This window comes from Epinephelus fuscoguttatus, linkage group LG11 (genome assembly GCF_011397635.1).
Source record: "Epinephelus fuscoguttatus linkage group LG11, E.fuscoguttatus.final_Chr_v1".
Lineage (NCBI taxonomy): Eukaryota > Metazoa > Chordata > Actinopteri > Perciformes > Serranidae > Epinephelus > Epinephelus fuscoguttatus.
Genome location: NC_064762.1, coordinates 516,438 through 542,449, shown reverse-complemented (window position 1 = coordinate 542,449; position 26,012 = coordinate 516,438). Strand labels below are relative to the sequence as shown.

Genomic DNA, 26,012 nt, shown 5'->3' with positions numbered 1-26,012 from the left:
CAGTACGAGAGCGACAAAGTGTCTGTGAGGAGGCGGACGCATCCAACAAACTCCAGAGTGTTTGTTTCCTGTGTGAAACCAGAGGTCAGTGGAGTTAATGTACAACAGCATCATGAGCTGGTGTGTGTGTGGCCTGCTCTGTAAACACCAACACACCCGCTCAACTTACAAACTTTTAGTTTAGTACAACACAGTAACATCAAATAAATGTGTCATGTGACCGTCGTCTGACAGGAAGTTTGTGTTGGTTTAACAGAAGTTTGAGTTCTTTCATATGAATAGAAAAACATGTCGTTAACATTTTAACATCCATTTTTTAACTTCATTGGTCTATAAAAATATCTGTTAAGTTCACAATGACAGTGTTGTTGTTTATTGCTTATTAGGCGACATCATCTTTATACATTTGGCTCAGATTAACTCAAAACTCAGAAACTGTTGACTGAACATGAAAAATGATGTCAAGCTTTTGTGTTGAATAAAAGTTTTTATGTCATTTTAACAATCAGGGACAAATGAGTTTTGTGTCATGGATTGATCAGGGTTCACAGTGTGATACAGCAGTGATGTGTGTCACATGACATGACATCACATGACATCGGTAACAAGCGTTCTGGTGCGTCTGCTCCCAAACTGAAGGAAACATAGAGACAAAGAGACGGCACACATCTACTGAGCAGAAACTGTATGTTTGAAACTGAAGTGTGTTTTGAAAAGACACAACGCACGCTGTAAACTGACACGCCGTCCATGACACAGGAAGATACCCGGCACATCATATTTAGACGTAAAGGTCAGCTGACAGAGCGGTGATATATAATGAGTCGGGATGAGAACGTGAAGGAAACTTCAGGTTACTGGACGTTAGTGTTTGTGTGAATGTGTCAAAGCAGCTATGATCTGTTGTTTGATGACGTGCACGAGAGACGAGACGATGTCGAGGTTTGAAGTTTCTGAGGATTTTAATTCTGATCTGAGAAATAAACCAAAGAGACTGAAACTACAAACAGATGATTTTGTCTCTTTCAATGTTTGTGCTGTGTTTCGGCTCATTTAGAGTCCGACTGTCAGAGGTTGACACTGAGCACACACTATGAACATGTCTAATATAAGTCACGTTTAAAACAACTCAAACATGTGTTTCACTTCACTGATGAGTGGTCAGGCTGACCTGTGATGAGATGAAACATGTTGTGAAGTGAAAAGTGAAATTAGCATTCAATTAGTTGCCGAGTCGTTCGACTGGGCAACAAGACCAAACAAGAGACGTCAGAGTGAAGAGAAGGAAACATGTCGCTCTGCTCAGATCAGTTACAGTCTCACACCAAACCCTCCATTCACACAGATCAGCTTACTGACACACACACACACACACACACACACACACACACACACACACACACACACACACTAGGTTGGTCAGGTGTGTGTCAGGTGTGTACCTGCACAGGTGACCTGCTGTGTTCAGACACTCTGAACAAAAACAGTTCCTCAGGGAACCAAAGCACAGCTTTCTGACCTCCATTTAAAATGTGTTTCCTGTCATCACATCTTTTCTTTTAAAGGTTTTATTTACATTTACCAACATATATATAAATATATAATCTATAATCTATATATAAAAATATATTTAAAAAAAAATATATGACTGTTTTAATTTTCAGTTCTCAACAATTCTGGATCCTGATTCTTTGAGGGGGCGGAGTCAGAACAGGTCACATGTCAGTTTACATTAAAAAAAACTTTTATTTTTAAAATCTTTCCTTGTCGGTTTGCGCAGCAGGTTGTCAGGTCCACAGACACTGTGCGTTTGCATAGGAACCGATAAGTTGAATCAAAATTTAAATTTCTTCATTATCACTTGAATCAGAGTTTTGGAGCCGGTTCTCGACAGCCGGCCCTAAAGATGAAAATAATGAATATTATATTTCACTTTTCACTACAGGAGTTTTGTTTCTGGTCAAAGTGACAAAATGAAATGCGAGACTTTTAATGTAGTTTGAAAACTTACAAAAACAACGGCACTTGAGCTACAACAGTTGAGTTAGCATTAGCTAATGTTTCACAAACTAACAGCTGGCTAAAAACCAGTCTATCTATAAGCTAACAATGATCCCTGGTGACTAACCATAAGCTTACAACAATCCCTAAACTAGCAGCTAATCATAGGCTAAGAATGAACCCTAAGATAACAACTGTATGCTAAGCTAACAGGCTAACACACAGTATTTATGAAATAAAGGCCTCTCAGTCATGAAATCAAATGTTACATCAGTACTCGTGAGTTCCAGCAGGTGTTGCTCTCTTTTCTGGGTTCAGCCTCAAAGGCTAACACAGCTCATGCTAACACTGCTAATGCTAAACCTAACATGCTAACACTGTATTTGTTTATGGTTGAAGGGAACAGATTGTAACATGTGACCATCCTGCTGTGGTTTGAGCCTAAAGAATTATTTTCTGGTTCTACAGAGAACTCGTTTTTCTCTCAACAGCAGATGGTTAATTAATGAGACGGATGTGAGATGGTTCTCTGTAGAACCCTTTGACCTGGTGCTGCTGTAAACTGTTGACAGGGTTTCTGATCAGCAAATAAAGACAACAGAACAGTGCTCAAGAAAAAGTTCTGGTTCTCTGTAGAACTTGTTTATGAAGAACAGACTGTTCAGAGAGTTTCATGTCTGTTGTTGTGTCATGTCCTGGTTCTGTCGTATCGTGGAGAACCTTCAGGCATCACACACACGCTCCGTTATGTAACTCCAAATCTGCTCTGTGTTCTTTACAGCAGAGACCCTGACCCACCTGGTCCTGACAGAACACTCATCATGACAAACAGCCAGTCCCTCTCAGCTCACTGAAGGTCTACGTGGAACCATCTGGTCCTACAGAGAACCTGGTTGGTACCTCACAGGACATAGTTACCTGTGTTGAACCGTTACAGTTTAAAGTTTATGTGTAAGAGAAGCTGGACACACTCACCTGGCCGGCAGAGTCCAGGTGTGTCGGCTGTGTCCGGTTCCTGCTGTCGATCCTGACACACGGCTCTCCCTCTGTGGCTGTTCCTCCTCCCCCTCCTCACACTCCCCCTCCCCCACCTCCCTCGTCCCTGTCTCACCTTGTTCCAGGTATGAAGGAGGGGGCGGGGCTTAGTTTGACTGACAGTTTGTTGCTTCTTTCTCCAGATTCAAATTCAAACAAGCTTTATTGACACGAGTGCAGCTCAGTTTCAACATGTTTACATCATGCGTCTGTTGAGTGCTGTTTGTAGCCTCACCTTAAAGAAAGTGACTGATTTAACCCGTCAAATTGAAACACAGCAGGATGTTAATGTGAATATTGTTCTAATAAATTTGACTGACAGCTTTATGAACACATGAACTATCAGAAGATTATAAAATCTGAGTTGATGTTTTCACTTCACTGAGTCGACAAAACTACATTTATGTTTTACAACTTTAACCCTTCAGTGACTCGCGTGAGGTTACTGAGACGATCACACACTGAGCCTTATTGATTACTGATCAAACCCAAAGCCAACACACACACACACACACACACACACACAGATAAAGAGCTCAGTAAAAACACAGGTGATGAAACAAAGACAGGTGAGGAGGTTTCTCTGTGTGTGTGTGTCTCTGCAGGCTGCAGCATGTCTCGCCGTCCCCTCAGGCGCAGGAAGGCAGTGACTCAACACACTGACTGCATTCACTTCAGTTTACAGGACGAAGGTAACGTCTCTGTTACAGGATCAGTCTGAGTGAGATTCACACCAACATTCAGAACATCCACACAGCAGTGAAGGTACAACACAGTGATGTTGTCCTGAGCAGAGAATGAAGCCACACACCCTGTGTGTGATGTCATCTGTAGGCTTGTTGTGGTCCAGTCCAGCAGTGCGTGCATGTTAGTGCATGTGTGTCTCTGTGTGTGTGTCCCAACAGCAGGCTAAACAAGTGCCGCTCTGCACTGGGCTCATACGGCGATTAACTGCTGACAAAGGCAGCGGCGTTGTTGTAAAGTGTAGCGCCCACCTTTCAGGTATGACAATTTACACTTCATGACATCCAGTTGTAGTTTTAATATAAACAACCTTTATTGATTCCTTATTGTTTTAACATTTCATTACAGACACTTACATTAAATTCTGTCCCATCATCACTAATGTAGGAGAAACACAGGAAGATCCTCTGACAAACATTTTATTAACTTCGATATGAAAACAAAGACACGTGAAGACAAACAGAATAAATACTCGATGTTTCAGTGGTAAAGTGTCAACAGCTGCTCTGTCAGCTCTGACAGGACGGACGATGGTGAATGATCACCGGCATTCAGCAGTGAGCGGAAAAACCGCCTCCACATCCTGGAAAACATGTCGCTGCACAGAGAGGAAGGTTTATTACTCACATGTCCAACTTAAACCAGGTTTAAACCATGAAATAAACCAGGTTTAACAGGTGAAAGAAACCAGGTTTATCAGGTGAAATAAACTAGGTTTAACGGGTGAAATAAACCAGGTTTATCAGGTGAAATAAACTAGGTTTAACGGGTGAAATAAACCAGGTTCAACACATGAAATAAACCCGGCTTATCAGATGAAATAAACCAGGTTTAACACGTGAAATAAACCAGGTTTAATGGGTGAAATAAACCAGGTTTAACACATGAAATAAACCAGGTTTAACAAGTGAAATCAACCAGGTTTTCAACACATGAAATAAACCCAGGTTTAACACATGAAATAAACCAGGTTTAACAAGTGAAATCAACCAGGTTTAATGGGTGTTACCAGGGTTTAACTGAAGCGCTCGCCAGGTTTAACACATGAAACTAGGCTTAACATGAAATCAAATCAGTCGTTTCACTGGGACCATCTTGCTGTTGGTCAGCAGCAGGTGGACAGTTTCAGCCAGGCCCACCAGGTCCACCTGACAGGTAGAGAGGGGAGGGGTTAGTATATACCAATCCCAGTGAAGGAGGCGGGGTCTGTGCAGAGTGGACAGATGTGTTGTGGGGGTACCAGCTGTGGCGTGTCAGTTGGCTGCAGCAGACCCAGACTGATGTAAGTCTGAGCTGAGGGGACCTGCTGGACGGATCCGATGACACCCTGGAGATCCAGATCCACCGAGGACGACCAGTCCACCGGAAACACCCAGTCAGGAATCAGGAAACCTCTGAGGGAACAACAAGGATCAAACACAAACAACAGGGTCAACGAGACTCGTGTTTACTGTGAGGCTCAGTCATGACCCCCCCCCCCCCCCGACCTACCTTTGAGAACAGGTGAGGATGTTTGGCTGCAGTGCTCCGTGCAGCAGCCTGCAGCAGTGAAGCTGTGACACCAGCTGCAGCAGGCCGACAGCTTTATAACCCACCGACACCTCACTGGTAACACACTCTGTCAGCTCCTACACACACACACACACACACACACACACACACAGTCTTTTGGTATTAGAACTGGGAGGACATAGTTATTGATTTCCTTTACGAAAACTGTTCTCCATTTCGAGCACGAACTTTATTTTAAGGCTAAGGGCCAGTCCCAATACCCTCCTTAGCCCTATCCCTTGGCCCTACCCCTACATTTGTGCGTTCCTGCGAGGGGTAGTGGTTAGGCTGACATGTCCACTTTTCACGTCCCGCCCGGGACGCCCGGGGGGTTTTATAAACTGATGATAATGTCCGGTTTTCCGTGTGTTTGTGTGTATGTGTGTGTGTGTTAGAGTGTGGCATGGCAGCATATTTCTGTCCAAACCCGAACCGAGCCCGACATTATTTAATGACCAAAGCACTGAGTTTGTGTCACACAGTTGTTACGGTTACAGGCTATTTAACAGGCCAGGCAAATAAAACAAAATAAGATGAAATAGGAAAAACCTGTCTCCCTCTTTTATTTTATTTTCAGCGTTTAATCAAGGCGGAGGCGGGCGGCTGGAGGTCCGAGACTTCCAGAGAGGAAAGAGGTAGAAACAAACAGCCAGTGTGTGTCTGTGTGTGTTATGTTCAGGTGTTGTCACGTAAATAACAGTGACCAAGCAATAAACAGGACAGACATACAATTTATAGCTACATTGTAGACCAAACCTGGCCCGACCCGTCGGGTACCGTCGGGCTTGGATCGCCACACTCTAGTGTGTGTATGTGTCCCCTATTGGGGCCTATCTGAATTTCTGTCTTTGAGAGATATTATTTTGTATTATAACTGAATTTTCTACCCATACATATAAACTTTAAATATATTAAAATGATAAGGCATCTTTGAGTAAGTTGCAAGTATCATTTAAGTAGGCTATGTCGTGGCCGGCCAAGTGTCCTCTTTTTTGGAAATCAAAATATGGTCACCCTAGTAGTGGTGTCCCAATTCCTTTTTGCATGTAGGGGTAGGGGGCATAACAAGGGGTAGTGGGTATGAAAGTAGCCCTTAGGAGCGAGGGATTTCAGATGCTGACTTGCCAGCAAGGGGTAGACATCGCCATGGCTACCACTGAGCAAGAGACGGGGACAAAAGTTAATACATAGCTAACGTTACCATCGTTGGGTTGCTTGTTAGCTAGCTAGCTAACTTGCATTATCTGGCGTCTGTCATCTGTCCTGTTCTGCAAAATTGTTGGATTTTTCACATTATGATAACACGCCAGCTAGCATAACTCTGCTGCCTCGCAATGTTAGCTGGTTAGCTAGCTAGCAAAAGTCCCCTGTCGTCTGCCGTTCATCAAACGAAGCATGATGAATGCGGCAAACGCAATCAGTAGGGTGAACTCAACCAGAGACTCCATTGTAGATGCCGGTTGGAAATGTAGATGGCTCGCAGCTTCCTGTTTAAAATAGTTACGTATGCATGAACATAACTGACGCGCTGACGTAGTGAGTGGTGTCCCAATTCCTAGGGAAAGATTTCAACCCCTACCCCTCGTTGCTTCATTTTGAGGGCCAAGGGGTAGTGGGCAAGGGGGTTATTGAGATTGGGCCTAAACCATCCAAACCATTTTTCAAAATCATCTGAGAGAAAAAGTCCCCGCAGTGCCAGTGTGGTGTTAGGTTTGTGTCCCTGCAGTGCCAGTGTGGTGTTAGGTTTGTGTCCCTGCAGTGTCAGGTTTGTGTTCCTGCAGTGCCAGTGTGGTGTTAGGTTTGTGTCCCCGCAGTGTCAGGTTTGTGTTCCTGCAGTGCCAGTGTGGTGTTAGGTTTGTGTCCCCGCAGTGTCAGGTTTGTGTCCCTGCAGTGCCAGTGTGGTGTCAGGTTTGTGTCCCCGCAGTGTCAGGTTTGTGTTCCTGCAGTGTCAGTGTGGTGTTAGGTTTGTGTCCCCGCAGTGTCAGGTTTGTGGTATTAGGTTTGTGTCCCTGCAGTGCCAGGTTTGTGTCCCCGCAGTGCAAGTGTGGTGTTAGGTTTGTGTCCCCGCATTGCCAGTGTGGTGTCAGGTTTGTGTCCCTGCAGTGTCAGGTTTGTGTCCCTGCAGTGTCAGGTTTGTGTCCCTGCAGTGTCAGGTTTGTGTCCCTGCATTGCCAGTGTGGTGTCAGGTTTGTGTCCCCACAGTGTCAGATTTGTGTCCCCGCAGTGTCAGTGTGTTGTCAGGTTTGTGTCCCTGCAGTGTCAGTGTGTTGTCAGGTTTGTGTCCCTGCAGTGTCAGTGTGTTGTCAGGTTTGTGTCCCCGCATTGCCAGTGTGGTGTCAGGTTTGTGTCCCCGCATTGCCAGTGTGGTGTCAGGTTTGTGTCCCCGCAGTGCCAGTGTCCTCACTGCGTCATCACTGCAGAGCAGCACAATTAATCAATTAATAATAACAATCATGACTTTGGCTCCTCAGGATTATTTGATGGTGATCTGCTGTGATGTTGTCTCCTAATAGGATGATAAGGTGCAGACCTGAGGACCTGAATGGGGACCTGAACAGGAAGTGACTCACAGTGAACATGTGACCCGCTGGGCTGGAGTAGACGGTGACACAGCCGTCCAGGAACAGGAAACAGCTGATCAGAGGAAGACTGTCTGCGCTGGGCGAGTTCGCCTTCAGACGCTGAAACTGGTGGAAGTCCCAGGGGGCAGAGCAGCTGTCCACCTGCAGCAGGTAAACACAGGAGACAACACCTGTCACCATGGAGACCAGGACCCTGACGCCCACAGCTGTGAGGACGTGTCCCCCCAAAGTGAACATGTGAATCAATGTGCAGCTTCACCTTGAGGACAGCGTATCCGTTCTCTGTCGCTCCTTTATAGACGGAGAAACTTCCTCCATCCACAACTCTGGAGTAGACGTGATACAGCTCGCCCCCTGGTGGACACAACACACCATCAATAATCAATAATCAATAACCTATAATCAATAATCCATAATAACAGCTGCTGGTAGAAGGATCTGTTCAGATGGATGTGATAATCGACCGGGTGATGTGAATGTAACGTTACCCAGCGTCACACAGCTGTGCTCCTCCACAGCAGGAAGTGGGCGGGACTCTGAGTGGAAGTCAGGACAGGAAGTGACATCACAGAGGTCCAGCAGATGTCGCCGTACATCTGGGTCACATGGATCCACAACGCCCCCCACTGCCACAGAGACATCACAACCAACTGTTCTAATCACTCTAATGAGATTCATAAGTCAGTGACTCACAGAGAGGTGTGGGCGGAGTCACTTTACTCACCTGGTGATGGAGCCTGCTGCTCCTGCTGCTCCTGGTGCTCCTGCAGTGGACTACAAAGTCCAGCTGACAGCGAGCTGGCCTCCACACTTGTCTCCTGGATGGGACTCAACTTGTCTCTGATTTTGGACGCTGGTTTGGAGACGGTGGGGGGACAGGAGGTCTGGAGGTCTTCAGTCGTCCCCCCATGATGATCTGACAGAGCCGACAGTCCTGTTAGGCTCAGGTGGTATCGCTCCCTCTCTCTGTCCTCTCTCTGTCCTCTCTCTGTCCTCTCCCTGTCCTCTCTCCCTGTCCCCTCTCTGTCCTCTCTCTCTGTCCTCTCTCCCTGTCCTCTCTCTCTCTCTGTCCTCTCTCTGTCCTCTCTCTCTGTCCTCTCTCCCTGTCCCCTCTCTGTCCTCTCTCTCTGTCCTCTCTCCCTGTCCTCTCTCTCTCTCTCTGTCCTCTCTCCCTGTCCTCTCTCTCTCTCTGTCCTCTCCCTGTCCTCTCTCCCTGTCCCCTCTCTGTCCTCTCTCTCTGTCCTCTCTCCCTGTCCTCTCTCTCTCTCTGTCCTCTCTCCCTGTCCTCTCTCTGTCCTCTCTCTGTCCTCTCCCTGTCCTCTCTCCCTGTCCCCTCTCTCTGTCCTCTCTCCCTGTCCTCTCTCTCTGTCCTCTCTCCCTGTCCACTCTCTGTCCTCTCCCTGTCCTCTCTCCCTGTCCCCTCTCTGTCCTCTCTCTCTCTGTCCTCTCTCCCTGTCCTCTCTCTGTCCCCTCTCTATCCTCTCTCTGTCCTCTCTCCCTGTCCTCTCTCCCTGTCCTCTCTCTCTGTCCTCTCTCTCTGTCCTCTGCTTGACACAGTTCAGCTGTTTACAGTTGGGTCCTGATAAAGTTAATATCAGTTCAGCAGCCTCCTGCACCACACTGCCCTCTGGTGGTGTGAGGTATGAACTACATCTACAGCCTCTCCTCTCAGTCAAGTAGTTATTTTAAGGTTAGTTTAGTTTTACTTCTACCTGAGTCAGTATCATAACAGAGTAGGGATACTTTTACTCGAGTAGTTTTCACCAGTCAGCGTGTGAAGGTCAGAACAGACGATGTTAAAGTTCACAGACTGAATCTCACCTGCAGCTGTGTCACAGTCCAGAGAGACGAGCTCTGCTGCAGTCTGTGGACGACAAACACAACATGTGAAGACTGAAGAGAGACTACATCCATCCATCCATCCATCCATCCATCCATCCATCATCCATCCATCCATCCATCCATCCATCCATCCATCATCCATCCATCCATCCATCCATCCATCATCCATCCATCTATCCTTCCATCCATCATCCATCCATCTATCCATCCATCCATCATCCAGGTTCATGTGTACGATGTGACGTGTTGATGTTCTTAAAGGAACAAACCTGAGAGAGTTCAGATGCACCGACTCCACCTGAGAGACAAAACACACACATCAGAGCCACAGTGGGAACACCAGAGACTCACCTGGACCAGAGGCTCACCTGGACCAGTGGCTCACCTGGACCAGAGACTCACCTGGTCGTGGAAACTGGATCCGTAGACACAGTCCTCTCTCGTCAGGACGGAGGAAAACATCGTCCTGTAGCTCATCTGGAGACGTTTCAGAGTTTCTGTTTGAGGGTGAAACATTAACATATGAAGAGTTTGTTATCACCTGATGATCAGGTAATAATCAGGTAAATGATTAAATGATTTCAGGCCTGTTGCTTTAACTTCTTTGGTCATGAAATCGTTTGAAAAATTGATTAAAGCAGAACTGCTGGACAAAACTGAGCACCTCCTGGACCCTCTCCAATTCGCTTATAGAAATGGGAGGGGTGTTCAAGACGCTACCATCACTTTAATGCACTTCTTATATAAACATCTAGAGGGAAACAGGAACCACGCTAGGCTGCTTTTTGTTGATTTCTCATCAGCCTTCAATACTATCCAGCCACATATGCTGGTTGAGAAACTGATTCACAATTTCAGTTTAGATCCAAGTATTGTCGGCTGGCTTCTTGATTTTCTCATCAACAGGACTCAGAGAGTAAAGGTGAACGGGAAATTGTCAAATGCCCGCATATCTTCTACCGGCTCCCCCCAAGGATGTGTTTTATCTCCATTATTATACATCCTATATACAAATGACTGTCGCAGCTTCCACAAAAATAGACATATCATCAAATTTGCTGACGATTCAGTTATTGTCAGCCTCCTTGCTGACAGTGAAACTAGCCACGGTCCTGTTGTTGATGATTTTATCTTGTGGTGTGAAAATGCATTCCTACAACTTAACGTCACAAAAACAAAAGATATGTGCATAGATTTTAGGCATCCCCTGCTCCCCAGAACAGTGTTGTCAAGGGTGAGGCTGTGGAGATTGTATCTAATTACAAATATCTAGGCACTGTGATTGACAATAATCTGAAATTTAACTGTAATACTGAAGCGCTGTGCAAGAAAGGCTTTTCTGTTTAAGGAAACTCGCCAGATTTCAAATTGATAAGTCCCTGATGTCGCTGTTTTACTCTGCTTTTATTGAATCTGTTCTATCCTTTTCTATTATTTGTTGGTACGGCAACCTGGGGACCAGAGAGCCCTTGACAGGATTGTTAAGGTGGCAAGTAAGATTGTAGGAGTGCAGTTCACCAGTCTGAATCATATTTTTACCAGGCAGGCTCTTAAAAAAGCTGTGTCCATTCAGTCCCATAGTGACCATCCTCTCAGCTCAGAATATAACCTGTTACCTTCTGGCCAACGGCTGCGAGTTCCAACTGCCACAAAAAACAGATATAAAAACTCCTTCATCCCAGTTTCCATCAGAGCCTTAAACGACTCCTGTAGGAGGTAACTGCAAAGGCGTGTCTGTGAATTTAATCAAACAAATTGGATTTGGATCGTGTGTATGATTGTATGTATTGTATGTGTATTATTGTATATTTACTCTGTGGGGTGGGAGTGTTGGCTCTGACTGACAAAATGTGGAACTGACTTGATGCAGACTTGATTTACAAAGGACAGATATTGTCTAAATCTCTCATAGTTAATTACCTGTGTGGTAAATGGATTATCCATTCTGGTCTGAAAGACTGTGAAATGGATTGACAGATACTGATCATGCCTGATCTCGTTAGATCTCGGAGAGACCTAGCCTGATCCACAGGTTCTTTCAAACTGGTATGCAAATCGCACACAGCACTTTAAATCGCACTTTATGAACTCTGTCCCCCATCCCCACCCCCATGCAAAAATACTTGTCTGACTGACGTATGCTCTTAGGTTTTTATTTTATTTATCTGTGTGTTTTGTTTCTCATGCAAATGTACTTTTTGCAAAGGTACTTTCTGCAATTTGTTTATAATGCCTGTGCCTGCTGCAACCCAATTTGCCCATATTGGGACATAATAAAGTTGAAGTGAAGTGAAGTGAAGTGAAGTGAAGTGAAGGTAATGATCAGGTGATGATCAGGTAATAATCAGGTGATGATCAGGTAATAATCAGGTAATGATCAGACGATGATGATCAGGTAATAATCAGGTGATGATCAGGTAATAATCAGATGATGATCAGGTGATGATCAGGTAATAATCAGGTAATGATCAGGTAATAATCAGGTAATAATCAGGTGATGATCAGGTAATAATCAGGTGATGATCAGGTAATAATCAGATGATGATCAGGTGATGATCAGGTAATAATCAGGTGATGATCAGGTAATAATCAGGTGATGATCAGGTAATAATCAGGTAATGATCAGGTAATAATCAGGTAATAATCAGGTGATGATCAGGTTATGATCAGGTAATAATCAGGTAATGATCAGGTAATGATCAGACGATGATGATCAGGTAATAATCAGGTGATGATCAGGTAATAATCAGATGATGATCAGGTGATGATCAGGTAATAATCAGGTGATGATCAGGTAATAATCAGGTGATGATCAGGTAATAATCAGGTAATAATCAGGTGATGATCAGGTAATGATCAGGTAATAATCAGGTAATGATCAGACGATGATGATCAGGTAATAATCAGGTGATGATCAGGTAATAATCAGATGATGATCAGGTGATGATCAGGTAATAATCAGGTGATGATCAGGTAATAATCAGGTGATGATCAGGTAATAATCAGGTAATGATCAGGTAATAATCAGGTAATAATCAGGTGATGATCAGGTTATGATCAGGTAATAATCAGGTGATGATCAGGTAATAATCAGGTGATGATCAGGTAATAATCATGTAATAATCAGGTGATGATCAGGTAATAATCATGTAATAATCAGGTGATGATCAGGTAATAATCAGGTGATGATCAGGTGATGATCAGGTAATAATCAGGTGATGATCAGATAATAATCATGTAATAATCAGGTGATGATCAGGTAATAATCAGGTGATGATCAGGTAATAATCAGGTGATGATCAGGTGATGATCAGGTAATAATCAGGTGATGATCAGGAGAGTGCGGGCTGTGTGTTTATTACCCAGCAGGCTGTGCAGCAGCAGGCTGAGACTCATCATAGATCTGGAAGGAGGAGGCAGCTGCAGGTCCGGCAGAGTCACTGATCTGAGAGGCTTCCTGGTCCACCTGCAGAGACACACACCTGCCTGACATCACCTGGACATGTACCTGTCACAGTCACACCTTTGTGCTGACCCTGACGTCTCAGAGATGTTCTCTGTGGACACTGGCGTCCACCTCAATGGACAGATAACTTATGCTGAGCTCTCTGGTGCAAACTCTCAGTCTGATGCACCTGTGATGTCACACTGTCCTGGAGTACACCTGTACATCACTGCAGCCAGGTGAGACCTTTAACTAGTGGAGGTCAACAAGGACAAAATTTACAGGTAATAAGTGGGTGCATACAGCAGCAGGAGGAGGAGGAAGAGGAAGAGGAGGAGGAGGAGGAGGAGGAGTATCAGTATGATCAGTGCACCTGTTGACTCCTCCTGAGCAGCAGAAGTTTCTTCTTGAACTCCAGCTCCTGACTCAGCTGCTCCTTCACCTCCTTCAGCTGCCGCAGCTTTTCTGAAAGACACAAACACATGTGAACGTGTCAGTGAACGTGACAGTGAACGTGACAGTGAACGCGTCAGTGAACGTGACAGTGAACGTGTCAGTGAACGTGTCAGTGAACGTGACAGTGAACATGTCAGTGAACGTGTCAGTGAATGTGTCAGTGAACGTGTCAGTGAATGTGTCAGTGAACGCGTCAGTGAACGTGACAGTGAACGTGTCAGTGAACGTGACAGTGAACGTGTCAGTGAACGTGTCAGTGAACGCGTCAGTGAACGTGTCAGTGAACGTGACAGTGAACGTGTCAGTGAACGTGTCAGTGAACGTGTCAGTGAACGTGACAGTGAACATGTCAGTGAACGTGTCAGTGAATGTGTCAGTGAACGCGTCAGTGAACGTGACAGTGAACGTGTCAGTGAACGTGTCAGTGAATGTGTCAGTGAACGTGTCAGTGAATGTGTCAGTGAACGCGTCAGTGAACGTGACAGTGAACGTGTCAGTGAATGTGTCAGTGAACGCGTCAGTGAACGTGTCAGTGAACGTGACAGTGAACGTGTCAGTGAACGTGTCAGTGAACGTGACAGTGAACGTGTCAGTGAACGTGACAGTGAACGTGACAGTGAACATGTCAGTTAACGCGTCAGTGAACGTGACAGTGAGCGTGTCAGTGAGCGTGACAGTGAACGTGTCAGTGAACGTGACAGTGAACGTGTCAGTGAACGTGTCAGTGAACGTGTCAGTGAACGAGTCAGTGAACGTGTCAGTGAACGTGTCAGTGAACGTGTCAGTGAACGTGTCAGTGAACGTGTCAGTGAATGTGTCAGTGAACGCGTCAGTGAACGTGACAGTGAACGTGTCAGTGAACGTGACAGTGAACGTGTCAGTGAATGTGTCAGTGAACGCGTCAGTGAACGTGACAGTGAACGTGTCAGTGAACGTGTCAGTGAACGTGACAGTGAACGTGACAGTGAACATGTCAGTTAACGCGTCAGTGAACGTGACAGTGAGCGTGTCAGTGAGCGTGACAGTTAACGCGTCAGTGAACGTGACAGTGAACATGTCAGTGAGCGTGACAGTTAACGCGTCAGTGAATGTGACAGTGAACATGACAGTGAACATGACAGTGAACGTGACAGTGAGCGTGTCAGTGAGCGTGACAGTTAACGCGTCAGTGAATGTGACAGTGAACATGACAGTGAACATGACAGTGAGCGTGACAGTGAGCGTGACCGTGAGCGTGACAGTGAACGTGACAGTGAGTGTGACAGTGAACGTGACAGTGAGTTTGACAGTGAACGTGACAGTGAGCGTGACAGTTAACGCGTCAGTGAACGTGACAGTGAGCGTGACAGTGAACGTGACAGTTAACGCGTCAGTGAACGTGACAGTGAACGTGACAGTGAGCGTGTCAGTGAGCGTGACAGTGAGCGTGTCAGTGAGCGTGACAGTGAGAGTGTCAGTGAGCATGACAGTGAGCGTGACAGTGAGCGTGACAGTGAACGTGTCAGTGAACGTGACAGTGAGCGTGTCAGTGAGCGTGACAGTGAGCGTGACAGTGAACATGACAGTGAGCGTGACAGTGAGCGTGACAGTGAGCGTGTCAGTGAACTCACCATCCAGCTGCTGTTTTTGTCGTTGGTTGAATCTTTCGGCTCTCAGCTCTTCGAAGCTGAACTCTATTCCTCCTCTCATCAGCAGCTCTTTACAGTATGCGCTCACCTGAATGGCCCCGCCCTCACCCCGAAGCCCCGCCCCCCTGTCCAGGTGTGCCGACGGCTCGCTCTGATAGGCCGACCTGCAGTCAATAAGGAAACACGTGCAGGAGGTACACTAACAGCTGAGTTTCAATATGAATTAACTGTTTCTGTTTAATATGAGACACATAACATCGACCATCTCGACAGTCTTGTTCTCTGCAGCTTGCTGTGCTTTGAAAAGCTTGTAAAGACTCTAAATAAGAGACAACAACCTGTAAACAATCAGCTGATTATATGAACAAACTACAAAATAAGAATGAGTCCTGTATGTCAAACACTCACTGTGTGAGGACAGACGGTCCCACCTGCATCAACAGCCCCTCAGACATGACTGCACCTGGATCTGATGGACCAATCAGAACACAGCGGTCAGTTTCAACCAATCATTCATCAGCTAGAGTGACGTCATCGTCTACAGTCATCAATAACTACTGATCTAAAAACAACAGTAACAGAACTAATGGATAGTTAAATAATTAATAAAATTAAACAGTTTACTCTGTGATATAAATATTATTATAACTTCAGAATACACAAAATTAATCACAGATAATATGTTAATAACTTTCAGGTCAGGTATAATATCAGTGTAACGTTTACTGTTGAATCTCTTAAATAAGCAGTAAAACACATTAATCAATCAGTTAAATGCCTTAAATATTAATGACCAGTTAAAGGCTTTTAATAACCAGTAAAACACAATAAATAAGCTCAGGTAAAGGACTGACATTTCATAGACACAATTGTTTGCATTATTTTACATGTTTGAAACATGAAATAAACGGATCAATAATGTGCTGGCTGCAGCCTGATGTTCAGCCGCTTTAATAAACCTTAAATCTGCCTCTGAGAAAAGTCTAAGCTGTTTAACCTTCAGCCAGGTGTTTCTGTCACCTGTTTTAAACACGTCATCAGACCTGTTTGAATGTTGCTCATGAAACAACAGAACAAGATGTGTCTGTGTGAAACTACTGTAAACCAAACCTCAGTTTGAGCCAGCATCAGTTCTGAACCTGTCTCTCACTCACACAGACCAAACAAACAGACACGTTTACAGTCTGACGGATGACTGGACGATATAAAGAGTCATGTGATGTGAGCCGAACTGAAGAACACTTCATATTATTTCATATTCACTTCAAACGTTATTATATCACGGGCACGTTACTGCCAGCAAACACGTTAACATCTAAATGTCAGTTACTTGACCGGAGTTTGGCGAAGCTGTCAGAGACCGTCTCTGACGCTGTCTGTGTCGTAGCGTCACTTTAAACATGTTTAAATATAAACATCTCGTCACTGTCGCGCGCTTTGATAAACACAGAGTTTCCTTTTCTCACCTTAAAGATGAAAATGTCCCAAAATACAAAACTAAATTCAAATCAGCCCGCTGTCAAAGCTGGGTTTAAACTTCCTGCGGCGGCTCTGATTGGACCAGTTCTTTCCAGCGATTTATACGTCATTTCCGCTCCGCGCTTCTTCAGGAAGAAAACTAAACACGTCAGACACAAATACTACATGTGATATGAATCATAGTACCGACATATAAATAATTAATACAACATCGTATCATGGTATTTTGTGTGGTGATATTTTATCAATATGCAGACGCCAAAAACTGATTTGATTTGTTTTATTAATTATCAATACTGCAAATACCAATCAAACTTCTGTAGCCTCTCAGAATAATAAATGACTGAAGTGAGACGAACAGACAGAAAACTTTATGTTGTCAGAACAAACTGTTGATGATGACAGAGTGTTCCTTCAGGCAGAGGCGCAGAGACACAGGGGACACACCCCGTCCAACATTTACCACATGTACCCTCTAATGAAAACTGTATAAAGCCTTTTATTTTGATAAAATTAAAAACATTTCCACCTTAAAAGGCAAAAACTTATCCAGAAAGCAGGAAATTATGTGTTTGAGGCTGGAATTTAAATCAAAATGTAAAGTTTTATATGTGTCAACCCCAATATCCAAACAAAACTTTGGGGAAAAAATTTGCAGTTGAAAAAAAAGATAGATCGCAATATATTTCAGTAGACGTTATCCTAACGTATCAGAAAACATTTAAAATCACAATAATTTTGTCTAGTGACTTAAGTGTCATGACAATATCATATCAGACGAGATTTTATATATGTGTATAAATATGTTATCAAAACAAAATATAAAGTATATTTCACTTTAATCAAAAGTAATAAATCTGACAGATAACTGTGATCATGTTATTATTCATCAATGTAATTAATGTAGTGAAGATGATGAAGTGAGAATCAGATCAGTGATGAAGATCCACCATGGCCACTGTACAAACATTAACCTCACAGGTATGGAACCATTAAACCAGTAGAGTCCAGTGTTCCAGGACTGAAGTCCCAGTGTGGCCCCAGTGTGGCCCCTGAGCCACATGTTGAGGACGTCACTTCTTCATTCTGCGGAGGCCTCTGATCCGGATCAGCAGGTCGTTAATAAAGTCCTGCAGAGAAACACACAGCAATGATTCACAGTGCAGACCTTACTGGTCTGAGTGGTTTCTGACAGTCAGTGACCGGTCCTGTTTCTGACAGTCAGTGACCGGTCCTGTTTCTGACAGTCAGTGACCGGTCCTGTTTCTGATGGTCAGTGACTAGTCCTGTTTCTGACGGTCAGTGACTGGTCCTGTTTCTGATGGTCAGTGACTAGTCCTGTTTCTGACGGTCAGTGACTGGTCCTGTTTCTGACGGTCAGTGACTGGTCCTGTTTCTGACAGTCAGTGACTAGTCCTGTTTCTGACGGTCAGTGACTAGTCCTGTTTCTGACGGTCAGTGACTAGTCCTGTTTCTGACAGTCAGTGACTAGTCCTGTTTCTGACGGTCAGTGACTAGTCCTGTTTCTGACGGTCAGTGACTAGTCCTGTTTCTGATGGTCAGTGACTGGTCCTGTCACAATCCCTGTCTCTCAGTCCTCTCCTGCCACTCTGCTGCAGTGTTTTTCCACTCCCCCTCCCTCTGCTTCACTCTACCTGCCAGCCACGCCCACCTCATCAGCCCAACTCTGCTCACCTGCCTACACAGCTGCAGCTCATCTACCAGCCCTGCATATAAGCCTCTCCGGCACCTTCACTCACTGCCAGATTGTTCTTTAGCATTATGCGAGACTTTCCAGCGTTCTTCTCCTGCCTGATCTCCCGGTGCCAACTCTGCCTGTCCCCGACCTGCTCTCCTCGTCTGCCTCCCGGTAAACTCACCTGCCTTCTGTCCCCGACCTCGTGCTTTGCTTCAGCGTCTCTGGTTTCTGCCTGCTCGTCTGGTCTCGACTCCTCCGCCCGGCCTCGTCTACCCTCCTGCCTGCTCCTCAACGGTGCTTCTGCCTTCGCTGACGGCTCTTCTGGCTACAACCCCCCCCCCACCGGCTCCCGACCTCGCCTCAGCTCACTCCTCGTCAGCTTCTCAGCACGATCAGCCGGCGCTTCAGCCTACAGAGCGTCTGCCTCGTCACCTTTGGGCTGCCGTAAGCTTCATCTCTTCCCCTCTCTCCGAAAGAGCTTTGAACTGTGTGGAACCGGGGGCTCTGGAGCTTCCCCTCGGTTCCGTGGCTGATCACGGCCACTTCTCTTTCCCTCATCTGAGCCTCAGACTGCGTGAGGGCAACTTGCCCGAAGAACGAACTTTATTCTGCCTGCTGCATTCCCTGTTTGCTGTGGTGCTAATAAAAGTCATTACCAACTGTTCCTGCGAGCCTGGTACTGCATTTGGGTCCACAAACACACTCGTTTCAGGTCCTGTGTCTGACAGTCAGTGACCGGTCCTGTTTCTGATGGTCAGGTTCAGGATTAAATATCAGAATAGTTGTAGCAGTCCTACAGATTAATATATTTAAATATTCTTCATGTATTTGTTGACAAACACGGAGGCCTTATTATCTCAATGATTATTATGACTGATCAGAGAGAACATGGAGGACAGATCTGAAGAGGCAGATGATGAGCTGTTACCTCTGTAGGTTTCTCACACTGCTGAAGAAGTGTCTGTAAGAAAAAGTCAGAGTTATATTTCTGTGTTTCAGCCCACTGACAAGCTTCAGCGTGAAAATCTGATCCTCACGTTCAGTCTGGATCTCTGGTCAGAGTCGCTCACGTCCAGCAGCTCGTCTATGTCAATGTGCAGCTCAGGGACCTCCTCTTCCTCCTGCAGCACACAGGATGAGCTGTTAGTCACAGGTCTGATCCCTCAACATGTTCACAGACACACCTGAGATCAAACTGAGACACACCTGTTCAATTTAACTCCATAGATGAGTCATGAAGAAGTGTGATCAGCATTAACCACAGCCTGACGGCTCAGGGCCACAGAGAGTTAAACAGTGTGTTTACTTAACAGCTAACAAGCCAGTAGAGCTAACAGCTAACAAGCCAATAGAGCTAACAGCTAACGAGCCAATAGAGCTAACATCTAACGAGCCAATAGAGCTAACATCTGACGAGCCAATAGAGCTAACAGCTAACGAGCCAATAGAGCTAACATCTAACGAGCCAATAGAGCTAACAGCTAACGAGCCAATAGAGCTAACATCTGACGAGCCAATAGAGCTAATAGCTAACGAGCCAATAGAGCTAACAGCTAACGAGCCAATAGAGCTAACAGCTGACGAGCCAATAGAGCTAACAGCTAATGAGCCAATAGAACTAACATCTGACGAGCCAATAGAGCTAACAGCTAACGAGCCAATAGAGCTAACAGCTAATGAGCCAATAGAGCTAACAGCTAATGAGCCAATAGAACTAACATCTGACGAGCCAATAGAGCTAACATCTAACGAGCCAATAGAGCTAACAGCTAACGAGCCAATAGAGCTAACAGCTAACGAGCCAATAGAGCTAACAGCTAATGAGCCAATAGAACTAACATCTGACGAGCCAATAGAGCTTACAGCTAACGAAGCTACACACAGCAGAACTGAGGGGAACATGAAGCGTTTAACAGCGAACTGCAGTTTAATGTGACGACACAACAAGTTTACAGTGAATAAATGTTACTGAGGTTCTTCAGCTGAGGAACGTTACTCTGCAGAGGTCACAGATTCTTTAATCAGTGTTTCTATTTGACTGAACTTCTGTCAGAGAGGAAAGTTACACATACTGTGATTACAAAATGTATGTTATTTACAATACTCTATTCTTTTCTATTCTATGATATGATATATGATATGATATACTATAGTGATGAAGTGAATTTAAGTTTGGCTGGTCGCTGCAGTCGCCTTAAAAGAATTAATTCTGTTCCTCAGTAAACATCAGGAGGTCAAACACCTGACTAACTGACGTCAGCTGGATTAATGTGTGTGTGTGTGTGTGTGTGTGTGTGTGTGTGTGTGTGTGTGTGTGTGTGTGCTCAGAGCTGCTGACTGCTTCATATTTCAGTTTTAATCCTCTTACAGTTTTACAGTCGTTTAACCTCCTGCAGCTTTGTCTGATGAAACGTCAGCAGGAGGTGATGAAGGAGCTCCGTCCCCTTTAATACCAGCAGGTCCTCTGTGGAGAGGGTGGATGACCTCAGACACCTGGATGACCTCATCACTGAGGCTCTGACCTGGATGCTGTGTTGTGACTCAGTGCGGAAGGCGGAACATCAGTGTATGTTTGCTGACTGGATGGTTGTGACAGTGGGCGTTCAGCTGCTCATGTGACTCTGGACCAGTTAGAACAAAGGGAGCATTGTGAGTAACGTAGTCCTCTATTGTTCAGAGAGCAGAGGTGGGAGTGACCTCTGACCTCTGCAGGATGAAGGTCAGCCGCTTCTCATCAGGACACAAACTAAAGTCTTCGTCTGCTGATTGGATCGTTAGCTGGACCTTAGTTACTGCTGCTCACCTCTGCTGTGCAGGTGAGACTGTCAACAGACTCACCTGGTCACATGACATCATCAGACCCACCTGGTCACAGTTGAACAGCAGCTGCAGCTCTGTCTCTATCCACTGCTCGATGTCCAGCCTCCTCTGCAGCTCTCTGCGGTCGTATTTGATGGTCAGTCTACCGAGACGATGAGGAGGAGGCCGCTCTATCTCCTCCTGCTCCTCTTCCTCCTCCTCAGGGGTCCTAAACATCACTTGAGGATGCTGGGAGCTCAGCTGGGCAGTAATGTCTGCTGGGAGGCCGACAGACGACACAGCTCCTGACTGATTCATTGCTTGGCTTCTAAAATCACAGAGATATAAAAACAACACTTGTTTTACTGAGAGTACGAGTGTTTCACTGGACTGTACGCTCTGTACGCTCTGTTTGTACTGAGCTAAAGTACAGCCTGTGGTCAGAGTCATGTTAACATCAGTGGATTAAAATCAGCCAGTCATCTGACAGAACCTGAGTTACCTCTCGTACATACTTTACTGACATAACATCAGACTGTATAAATGTTCTTAGGAGCAGTAACAGTGTGACTGCAGGACTTTAACCACAGTGCTGAACAGAGCTGCTGCTAAGGTAATGATGAAGGTCTGCAGCTGGACTGTGTCAGAGTGTCAGAATGACAGAGTGTCAGAATGACAGTGTCAGAGTGACAGAGTGTCAGAATAACAGAGTGTCAGAATGACAGTGACAGAGTGACAGAGTGACAGAGTGTCAGAGTGTCAGAGTGACAGTGTCAGAGTGACAGAGTGTCAGAATGACAGTGACAGAGTGACAGAGTGTCAGAGTGTCAGAGTGTCAGAGTGACAGTGTCAGAGTGACAGAGTGTCAGAATGACAGTGACAGAGTGACAGAGTGTCAGAGTGTCAGAGTGACAGTGTCAGAGTGACAGAGTGTCAGAGTGACAGAGTGACAGTGTCAGAGTGACAGAGTCAGAGTGTCAGAGTGACAGAGTGACAGAGTGTCAGAGTGACAGTGTCAGAGTGACAGAGTGTCAGAATGACAGTGTCAGAATGACAGTGTCAGAGTGTCAGAGTGACAGAGTGACAGAGTGTCAGAGTGACAGTGTCAGAGTGACAGAGTGTCAGAATGACAGTGACAGAGTGTCAGAGTGACAGAGTGTCAGAGTGTCAGAGTGACAGTGTCAGAGTGACAGAGTGTCAGAATGACAGAGTGTCAGAATGACAGTGTCAGAATGACAGTGTCAGAGTGACAGAGTGTCAGAGTGACAGAGTGACAGAGTGACAGAGTGTCAGAGTGTCAGAGTGACAGTGTCAGAGTGACAGAGTGTCAGAATGACAGTGACAGAGTGACAGAGTGTCAGAGTGTCAGAGTGACAGTGTCAGAGTGACAGAGTGTCAGAATGACAGAGTGTCAGAATGACAGTGTCAGAGTGACAGAGTGTCAGAGTGACAGAGTGACAGAGTGTCAGAGTGACAGAGTGTCAGAGTGACAGAGTGACAGAGTGTCAGAGTGACAGAGTGTCAGAGTGTCAGAGTGACAGAGTGTCAGAGTGACAGAGTGACAGAGTGTCAGAGTGACAGAGTGTCAGAGTGTCAGAGTGACAGAGTGTCAGAGTGACAGAGTGACAGGGTGTTAGAGTGACAGAGTGACAGAGTGTCAGAGTGACAGAGTGACAGGGTGTTAGAGTGACAGAGTGTCAGAGTGACAGAGTGACAGAGTGTCAGAGTGACAGAGTGACAGGGTGTTAGAGTGACAGAGTGTCAGAGTGTCAGAGTGACAGAGTGTCAGAGTGACAGAGTGACAGTGTCAGAATGACAGAGTGTCAGAATGACAGTGTCAGAATGACAGAGTGACAGAGTGACAGAGTGACAGAGTGTCAGAGTGACAGAGTGACAGTGTCAGAATGACAGTGTCAGAATGACAGAGTGTCAGAATGACAGTGTCAGAATGACAGAGTGACAGAGTGTCAGAGTGACAGAGTGACAGGGTGTTAGAGTGACAGAGTGTCAGAGTGTCAGAGTGTCAGAGTGACAGAGTGTCAGAGTGACAGAGTGACAGAGTGTCAGAGTGACAGAGTGACAGGGTGTTAGAGTGACAGAGTGTCAGAGTGTCAGAGTGACAGAGTGTCAGAGTGACAGAGTGACAGTGTCAGAATGACAGTGTCAGAATGACAGAGTGTCAGAATGACAGAGTGTCAGAGTGACAGAGTGTCAGAGTGACAGAGTGACAGAGTGACAGAGTGTCAGAGTGACAGAGTGACAGAGTGACAGGGTGTTAGAGTGACAGAGTGTCAGAGTGTCAGAGTGACAGAGTGTCAGAGTGACAGAGTGACAGAGTGACAGGGTGTCAGAGTGACAGGGTGTCAGGGTGACAGAGTGACAGAGTGACAGAGTGTCAGAGTGACAGGGTGTCAGAGTGACAGAGTGTCAGAGTGACAGGGTGTCAGAGTGACAGAGTGACAGAGTGTCAGAGTGTCAGAGTGACAGGGTGTCAGAGTGACAGAGTGTCAGAGTGTCAGAGTGACAGTGTCAGAGTGACAGAGTGTCAGAGTGTCAGAGTGACAGAGTGTCAGAATGACAGTGTCAGAGTGTCAGAGTGACAGAGTGACAGAGTGTCAGAGTGACAGAGTGTCAGAGTGACAGAGTGTCAGAATGACAGTGTCAGAGTGTCAGAGTGACAGTGTCAGAGTGACAGAGTGTCAGAGTGACAGAGTGACAGTGTCAGAGTGACAGAGTGTCAGAGTGACAGAGTGACAGAGTGTCAGAGTGACAGAGTGTCAGAGTGACAGGGTGTTAGAGTGACAGAGTGTCAGAGTGACAGGGTGTCAGAGTGACAGTGTCAGAGTGACAGAGTATCAGAGTGTCAGAGTGTCAGAGTGACAGATTGTCAGAGTGACAGAGTGTCAGAGTGTCAGATTGACAGAGTGGCAGAGTGACAGAGTGACAGAGTGACAGATTGTCAGAGTGACAGAGTGTCAGAGTGTCAGAGTGACAGAGTGGCAGAGTGACAGAGTGACAGAGTGTCAGAGTGTCAGAGTGACAGGGTGTCAGAGTGACAGAGTGTCTGAGTGACAGGGTGTCAGAGTGACAGGGTGTCAGAGTGACAGAGTGTCAGAGTGACAGGGTGACAGAGTGACAGAGTGTCAGAGTGACAGAGTGTCAGAGTGACAGAGTGACAGAGTGACAGGGTGTCAGAGTGACAGAGTGTCAGAGTGACAGAGTGTCAGAGTGACAGAGTGTCAGAGTGTCAGAGTGACAGAGTGACAGAGTGTCAGGGTGTCAGAGTGACAGAGTGTCAGAGTGACAGAGTGACAGGGTGTCAGAGTGACAGAGTGTCAGAGTGACAGAGTGTCAGAGTGTCAGAGTGACAGAGTGTCAGGGTGTCAGAGTGACAGAGTGTCAGAGTGACAGAGTGTCAGGGTGTCAGAGTGACAGAGTGTCAGGGTGTCAGAGTAACAGGGTGTCAGAGTGACAGAGTGTCAGGGTGTCAGAGTGACAGAGTGTCAGAGTGTCAGAGTGACAGTGTCAGGGTGTCAGAGTGACAGAGTGTCAGGGTGTCAGAGTGACAGAGTGTCAGAGTGTCAGAGTGACAGTGTCAGAGTGTCAGAGTGACAGAGTGTCAGAGTGTCAGGGTGTCAGAGTGACAGGGTGTCAGAGTGACAGAGTGTCAGGGTGTCAGAGTGACAGGGTGTCAGAGTGACAGAGTGTCAGGGTGTCAGAGTGACAGGGTGTCAGAGTGACAGAGTGACAGGGTGTCAGAGTGACAGAGTGTCAGAGTGTCAGAGTGACAGGGTGTCAGAGTGACAGGAAAAAGTTTCTCACCTCAAAGTTCAGAGCTTCTTCTACTTCTCTGTTTCTGTTCGAGCAGCGCTCTGTCTGTTCCTCCTGCAGCTCAGCTCCTCATACACTCCTCCTCCTCCTCTTTGTCCTGTTCCTCCTCCTCTGGGTTTATGAATAACAATGATGTGACACTGAGCCTGTGATGTTGCAGCTGAACAGGCTCAAACATCAGGTGGTGCTCAAACATGTGACCTTTGACCTCTGACAGATCAGTGCCCTCGGTGCAACACATTTTGTTTTCTTATTGTAGTGTTGTTTTTTTTTTAATTTGGCCCGTGGCATCAGTTCTCTAATAAAAGTATTTTGTAAAATCTGACATCTGAGTTTTAATTCTGTGAGACAGTCAGAGCCCCTCCCCCCTCCCGCTTTGACCTTTGACCTCCCCGTCCACTGAGTTCCAGCCTGCAGCCCCAGCAGAGTCCAGATCAATGTTCTCTACTGTACTGTGATAAATACTGTGTGTGTACTGTAACGAGGCTGCGGCGCTCTCTGCTGGTCACCTCTGATACATCTCACACACACACACACACACACACACACACACACACACACACACAGAAACTGAACTGCTCTGTGAGGATTTTATTTTGTCAGCTTGACTCCTGTTTTTCCTTTTTTTATGAAATAATATCTGTCAATAATAATACATAAATACATATATATGTATAAATAAAATATATGTATTTTGTATTTTGAAATACAGAAAATATTTTTTCTTTTAATTTTATTTACTTTATTAATCCCCCTGAGGGGAAATTCAATTTTTCACTCTGTTGTCAATTACACACAGGTCCGAACACACACATGCACAAACAGGACCTATACATGCACAAAGTGGAGAGATGTCAGAGTGAGGGGGGCTGCCCATGACAGGCGCTCCGAGTGGTTGGGGAGTTCAGTGCCTTGCTCAA

At 45.7% G+C, this 26,012-nt stretch overlaps 2 protein-coding genes across 3 annotated transcripts; both read right to left on the bottom strand.

Moving 5' to 3' along the window:
• Window positions 1–4,847: 4,847 nt before the first annotated feature.
• bub1ba (BUB1 mitotic checkpoint serine/threonine kinase Ba) lies at window positions 4,848–15,813 on the bottom strand. The gene is made up of 14 exons (XM_049590952.1): window positions 15,693–15,813; window positions 15,267–15,448; window positions 13,574–13,665; window positions 13,118–13,221; window positions 10,158–10,252; window positions 10,025–10,053; window positions 9,735–9,777; window positions 8,638–8,829; window positions 8,402–8,539; window positions 8,173–8,267; window positions 7,902–8,054; window positions 5,272–5,408; window positions 5,021–5,174; window positions 4,848–4,928 (listed from the first exon to the last, which is right to left on the bottom strand). Exons 1-14 carry the CDS (start codon window positions 15,737–15,739, stop codon window positions 4,848–4,850), a joined length of 1,542 nt encoding a protein of 513 aa, XP_049446909.1. The 5' UTR covers window positions 15,740–15,813.
• Window positions 15,814–17,177: 1,364 nt separating this feature from the next.
• LOC125897496 (protein phosphatase 1 regulatory subunit 14C-like) lies at window positions 17,178–25,273 on the bottom strand. Of its 2 annotated transcripts, XM_049590865.1 has the most exons (5): window positions 25,084–25,273; window positions 21,328–21,589; window positions 19,500–19,583; window positions 19,391–19,423; window positions 17,178–17,893 (listed from the first exon to the last, which is right to left on the bottom strand). In XM_049590865.1, exons 2-5 carry the CDS (start codon window positions 21,577–21,579, stop codon window positions 17,837–17,839), a joined length of 426 nt encoding a protein of 141 aa, XP_049446822.1. In that variant the 5' UTR covers window positions 21,580–21,589; window positions 25,084–25,273; the 3' UTR covers window positions 17,178–17,836. The 2 variants fall into 2 exon arrangements, with proteins under 2 accessions (XP_049446822.1, XP_049446824.1); XM_049590867.1 differs by lacking the exon at window positions 19,391–19,423.
• Between the last annotated feature and the right edge of the window lie 739 nt (window positions 25,274–26,012).

What these genes read in the sequence shown, in the direction of transcription:
- LOC125897496 (XM_049590865.1), bottom strand. Translation starts at nt 21,579, where the DNA reads ATGAATCAGTCAGGAGCTGTGTCGTCTGTCGGCCTCCCAGCAGACATT. An exon ending in ACCAGAGATCCAGACTGAAC is followed by an intron (nt 19,424 to 19,499) that starts GTGAGGATCAGA and finishes TTTTTCTTACAG; the next exon opens with ACACTTCTTCAGCAGTGTGA. An exon ending in AGTGTGAGAAACCTACAGAG is followed by an intron (nt 17,894 to 19,390) that starts GTAACAGCTCAT and finishes GTTTCTCTGCAG; the next exon opens with GACTTTATTAACGACCTGCT.
- bub1ba (XM_049590952.1), bottom strand. Translation starts at nt 15,739, where the DNA reads ATGTCTGAGGGGCTGTTGATGCAGGTGGGACCGTCTGTCCTCACACA. An exon ending in TGCTCAGGAGGAGTCAACAG is followed by an intron (nt 13,222 to 13,573) that starts GTGCACTGATCA and finishes GTGTCTCTGCAG; the next exon opens with GTGGACCAGGAAGCCTCTCA. An exon ending in ATCCTCACCTGTTCTCAAAG is followed by an intron (nt 5,175 to 5,271) that starts GTAGGTCGGGGG and finishes TTGTTCCCTCAG; the next exon opens with AGGTTTCCTGATTCCTGACT.